At 39.4% G+C, this 6,366-nt stretch overlaps 1 protein-coding gene across 1 annotated transcript; it reads left to right on the plus strand.

Moving 5' to 3' along the window:
- Nucleotides 1-1,632: 1,632 nt before the first annotated feature.
- Nucleotides 1,633-5,166, plus strand: calhm1b (calcium homeostasis modulator 1b). Its single transcript, XM_078276679.1, has 2 exons — nt 1,633-2,210; nt 4,081-5,166. Exons 1-2 carry the CDS (start codon nt 1,665-1,667, stop codon nt 4,588-4,590), a joined length of 1,056 nt encoding a protein of 351 aa, XP_078132805.1. The 5' UTR covers nt 1,633-1,664; the 3' UTR covers nt 4,591-5,166.
- Nucleotides 5,167-6,366: the final 1,200 nt, after the last annotated feature.

Here is a 6,366-nt window from a genome sequence, read left to right on the forward strand (position 1 = left end):
TCATTGCGTTATGAAGGACCAAGCATAAGGCCACACACTAATGTTCAATTAAAATGTAGAAAATGGTTTGCATCTATGAATAGGAGAGTAAGCCCCTGCCTTTTATCCTCTTGTGGGCTTCTAACTGGTTTGTCGAGCTCTGCCTCATTCAGTGGGTGCAGTTGAGTTCAAAGGGTGATGTGAAGTAAAGTAACAAATCCCTTTGGAGTTTTAATAGTTATACTTTGCCTGAGATAAGTTAATGTTCCTTGATTTATTTGGTTCTGATTAAACAAGTGGAAACAGATTCACCCTTCACCTCTTAGACAACAACCACATTTTCCAGCCAAAGCCACAGATATTTGAATGGATTGAGACTATTTTTGCATGTCTGGATCATTCTGGCTGCAGCTGAACAACACTGCATCCCCAATGTACAGGTAACTTAAGTTAACACACCATGTAATATATTATAAGAAAGGGAAAAAGGTCAATTGTCAAAAGGACCGCTCCAAGTGTGTTTCTATGAACTGTTAAAAGGTTTACTTTAAAGAAAATGTGCGCTGAATGAGAATCTTTTGTTACATCACACTAACACCTGTGAAGGGAGGGGCATGCTGACAGATGATGTGGTCGACTTTGAACATCACCACAGAGAATTCTAGAAACACCTTTCAGTCGGTCAGAGCTGCGCTGCCTGTTAAGCATATAAAGAACAGCTAGTTCTTAAATACATGATTGTGTCCTTTTCCTTTTTGTCCATCATCTCTTAAGAAAATAGGTAAGTGTGTGTTTGTGAGGTTTCTTTCTGATCAATATGTACAGGATGCCTGACTTTGTATTATCATCTCTATCAAACTGATGAAACCATAGTCTGCATGAAAGCTGGTTCAGAAGAAAAGTCAAAGTTCACTATAAGCATATGAGATTCTGGTAGCATTTTCTCATAAGTCACCCTGTATTAAGTGTTTATAATAGCTTTAATAATTGTAAAGAAATAATGTACTAATTCTTTATAGAACAGCAATAAGCTATTATCAACTTTTGGATTGCCGGAGAAGTCTCTCTGTCTGTTGAGCCTCTAATCTTCTGGCAAAAGGCTGCAGAGCAACTCGACCAAAATGTATTAACAACTTATTATTAACAGACAATTGGTTATTGTAAGCACCCTTTATTAATGATTTATTAAAACGTATAATTGATGACTCAATAACTTTTGTTGTAGGGTTATTAAAAAAGTGGAACTTGTGACATATATACATTTATAACTGCAGACTTAATTTTTCAATAACACGATTGCTATTTCACAATCTATCACTATAAAAGGTATTATAGTTTATAACTTTTCTGGGATCTGTTATAATAGTTTAGTTTTATAAAACACTAGTAAACAATGTATTAACCATTAATAAAGTCATACAGTTACAACTTGTAATCCCTGTATATAAAGGTTCCTATCAGAAAGAGGTAACTCGATTGCTACTAAATCTTCTCATTTAACAAAATACTAAAACTTAAGTTTAATAGCACATTGGTTCTCAAGCGAACTGTGTACTACAATGCTGTCAGCATGATATGGTGCCTTTTCTACCACTTCTTTACTGATTGATTTCAAACTTCCTACTGCACTTTTTCCCCCACAGATTTAACTCCATCTGAACTAAAGATCCACCGCATCTCCCAAAATGGATAAGTTTCGTATGATGTTTCAGTTCCTCCAATCCAACCAGGAATCTTTTATGAATGGCATCTGTGGTATTATGGCACTAGCTAGTGCACAGATGTACTCTGCCTTTGAGTTCAGCTGCCCCTGCATGCCAGAATACAACTACACCTATGGGATCGGACTGCTCATTATTCCATCTATATGGTTCTTTCTGTTAGGTTTTGTATTGAACAATAACGTGTCAGTGCTCGCAGAGGAGTGGAAAAGACCCACAGGGAAACGGATCAAGGATCCAACAATCCTTCGCTACATGTTTTGCTCAATTACACAGAGATCATTGATAGCACCTGCAGTGTGGGTGTCAGTCACTCTCATGGATGGGAAGAGCTTCCTCTGCGCTTTCAGCATCAACTTGGATATTGACAAGTTTGGGAATTACAGTCTGATGACCGGGATGTCAGAGATGGAGAAGATGAAACTGCTGGCAAGGATTCCATGCAAAGACCTTTTTGAGCATCATGAAATAAGATTGGCAGCATCACGATACATCAAGTGTATATCACAGGTAGCCTGCTGATTTTCTCCTTGACTTTTCTGTGAATGGTTTTAAACTGACGGGTAATTAGCTGGAATGCTTTTGACAGAGACAGACCTGGAGACAAATGAGACTATTTTATAGCCCAAACATGACTAATGCAAGAGGAATTCTGGTAAAGAATAAATCTGAATAGAAGTGGCTGGTTGTTTGGAGATTTGGGATCAGTGAGGCTAGCTAAGCTAACCCTGACAGCACGGCTAGACTGTATGTTTTAGTAACAAGATCACTTAATGTATGTAAATCTGTTATCATCAGTGCCGTAGCTACTATTTCGACTGGTCACAGTACAGGAAAAGCACAGGTGTAATTAATAAAATGAATGATGGCTGAATTCCATTTAGCTGCTTCTGTTTCAGGGTCCTGGTATTGTGCATGATGGTTCACACTATCATGACTTACTGGGACACTTGAATAGAACGGTGATGAGTGATCGTTGAAGCTGCAGTTGGCAACTTTTATAAAAAATAAGTTGTTGTCACATTTGAAACTGTCACTATATCCGACAGTAGTAAATACTCCTAAAGGCATTTGTAAGATTCCACCGCGCCTGAAAAAAAAACCCACCAATCAGAGCTGAGGAGTCTTTCTCATTTTACAGCTAAACAGTACACTAAAATATGTTTCTGAAAACATGTGACACAGGAAATAGGCAATGCAGTAACAAAATCTTGATTAATATTTGATCAGCACTGCCTAGTCTGATTGCAGTTCACGAGTCACTGACACTGCATTAGAGACTTCTCGGCTCTGATTGGTTGCAATTGCCATTAGGGGCACCAGGAGGAGACAGAGGAACGTGTTTTTTTTCACAGATTATCTGTCTTTATGTACTACTTTCAAGTTTTGTGACAGATTCAGCAAATATGATAAAAACTTATGTTACACTTTCTTACTATGACTAAGTCAAAATGACGGTTGCGAAAAGGGCAAACATTGTTTTATTCATCTTTGTGTTTTCAGTATTTGGGGGACTCTCTGACTAAAAGGGCATTTGTAATGTTAAGATAATAAATATTTTTAAGTTTGATAGTCAGCTTAATCAATCAATTTAAATAAAAGTGTGGCCAATAGTTGGGGAAACTTTCAGCAGTATTCCAACTTCATCACAGGATATGATGACTAAGCAAATTAATTTTCTTTGGTTGCTTGCTTTATTCCTCAAAAACTCCTTAACTTCAATCTCCCCACCCGACTCTAGCCTTGCACTTTAAGTTCACTGAAGCTTTCCTGTTTTCCTTATTAGAGGGATAGATAAGCCTCAAAATTTATTATTCATGGAACTGAGACCTATTTCAATCCATCCAAAAACACCCACACTGTTAGTTAGGTCTTTGATCAGCCAAAGGGAAATTATACAGGCTTAAAAGTGACATGTCTCTGAAAAGTCTATTGATATACAGATTCTGTTAATGAGCCACGAAGCTGTCAGGAAGCTCCTAGATAGGCTTTGTCGATCACATGGACTATTCGACTTCCACTATCTTCAGTATCTGCAAGAACACAGACACAATTATTATTATTTATTTATTTTGTCCCTCTCTCTTTTTTCTTCTTTCTTAATTTGCTTTCTATCTTTCTTGCATTCTTTTTTTATTAATGTAATATGATGATGTGCTAACTCTGGCACATCTAGATTTTGAGTGTAAACAAAAAATGTCAATTGATGTGCATTGTCCCTTTTAAATAAATAAATATAACTAAAATTAGTTAAAATCAGTCAGATTCTCAACCAAAGTCCATCTTTGTGTTCTTCATATACTGCAGGTTCATGTTTTAGTGCTCAGAATTGGGCTTATTTAGCCACACCAATATATTTAATAATGTCTATATTTTACAGGCATGTGGATGGATGTTTCTGCTCATGATGACCTTTGCGGCCTTCTTGATCCGAGCTATTCGACCGTGCTTTACTCAAGCCGCCTTCCTCAAGACCAAGTACTGGTCCCATTACATAGACATTGAGCGCAAGATGTTTGATGAGACCTGTAAGGAGCATGCCAAGAGTTTCGCCAAGGTTTGCATCCACCAGTACTTTGAGAACATCAGTGGGGAGATGCGCAGCTTCCACCACAATCGCTCCAGCATGGACGACACCGACAAAGAAGAGGAGGATAAGAGAAGTGATGAAGAAAAGCTTCTGGGTATCAGGGCCCAGGAGGATATGAATAAAGTGTTATGGAATTGGCACACCTGTAAGCCAGCTCTGGCTCTGAGAAAGGACAAAATGGACAGTGAATACAATGGCATACTGAATGGAGAGGCCAACGGAGCAACAAACGGATTTGTAAAGGGACACACCCCTGTAGTGGAGAAAAGGGAATGGGCAGTGTATTACAGTAAGGTCTGAAGAGTTGAAAGGGACAAAGGAAAGCTTGCATTGGCTCTTCTTTAACTTTCCTGGAATGTTAGATTGTTTCAGGAATCATTTCAATTTTTATTAGCTAGTATAGAATTTGTCAACGTTAGCTAGAAATATAATGAATAAGATTTTTACCTCAATGCACAGATCATATAAACGAATATAAATTAAAGTCACTGTTTGACTGATAGTACAATACTTGAGCATTGTCAACATATTTCTGGTTCACAGAAGTTCAGTTAACTGAAGAACCTGTTTTGTCACAACTATTTAATCAACTGTTCTAGTCATAAATTACTAACAAACAATCTGCTCTCTGAGAGACAGAGCTTTGCAAAAATCTGAAGTCCGTAAAGTCTAGGCTGCAGAGGTAGAGCTGCTGTATCCGGCTGATAGTAATGCCATTTTTCCATTAAAACATTTGTATAATGTAATTTGTCATGCTTTGAAGTGCATTACTGGCCTTAAACCTTGTTATGAGCAGATAAACATACAATGCTACTGTACTCTTTCAATCAGGCAAAAGAAGATTTATGCAAAAACAATGGGATAGCCAAAACAATTTACATGTCACTAAAAAAAACAAGGCCAACATTTGCATCTCTCTCGCTCCCCCCTTTTCTTGCTCTGTTGGTAAAACATTGAGGAATTGTCTTCTACGTTTGAAGAAGCCTTTTCAATATCTTTTACAGCAATTTTATTAAAGTTGCATGTCGATAACCTGTGAACATTTTCGTATTCTGTACATCTATAGGAAGTTGTTGAAGCTGTTGTTGACAATGGCGATTTCATCATATTTCACAAGAGGGCGTGCCGTTGACAAAACCCCCATCCTTCACTTGCCAATGACAACACAACCCTGTAGCTACAACACACATCACCTTTGATTCTGAAACCTGTTAACACCCAACAGTGCATGCAGTGTATTGAGGACTGTGCTTATGCTCATGCATCTGTGCAGTCAATCCAGCTGTCCCTCAGTATACAGCACTAATGTCTTTACTAGAGCAGGAGGGGAGGGTGAATAAAAATGGCATGGATCCCATTGAAGTAACTCCTCCCTCCCCCTGGGGATTGATGAAGCAGCACTCCCCTTGACCGTCTCACAGCTTGCCCAGTAGCCCAGCAGCTGTTCTCTCCCTCAGCAAATTGGCAGCCAGGGCCGCTGGTGTGGGGGTGGACGTGCAAGGCAATGTCTTTGTCCAGGCTGTGACTTTTCTCTCTGTGTCTCCCACTTTTTCTGTTCATATTATTTCCCCTCATATCTCGCTCCCTGCTCTGTTTCCCTTTAGCCACAGAAATACCCCTTTCCCTCCTCCCTGCTTTTGCTCTGCCTCGTTCTTCCTTTGCAAAAGAGTGACCTGATGTTTATATATAGATCAAAGAAGCAAACATGCATAATACGCAGCTATAGTTCTAAAAATACAATCAAGTCAGTGTGTGTGAAGGGAGGGAATGGTGAATGTGGTTGCAGCATCGCTTCTTGTGCTGACCTCCACTTCACACTAATGGTTTTGTTTTGGTTGCAGGACATCAGCCACGCGCATGCTACTGAACGGGGCCTTCCTCGACTTTGCTGCAAATGTCTCTGTTCTCTCCCTCTCACATATACATGCACAGGGGTGTGCGCATGCAGACACATACACATCAGCATGCTTGCAGGCGCCCTATTCGTCAGTGTTGGGCTCATTCTGCCTTCCTTCTGCCTACAGATTGGAGGACAAAGGTAGCGAGGGAGGGCTGAGGGAGAGGAGAGTTGCGAGG

Source organism: Sander vitreus, chromosome 2 (assembly GCF_031162955.1).
Source record: "Sander vitreus isolate 19-12246 chromosome 2, sanVit1, whole genome shotgun sequence".
Classification (NCBI taxonomy): domain Eukaryota; kingdom Metazoa; phylum Chordata; class Actinopteri; order Perciformes; family Percidae; genus Sander; species Sander vitreus.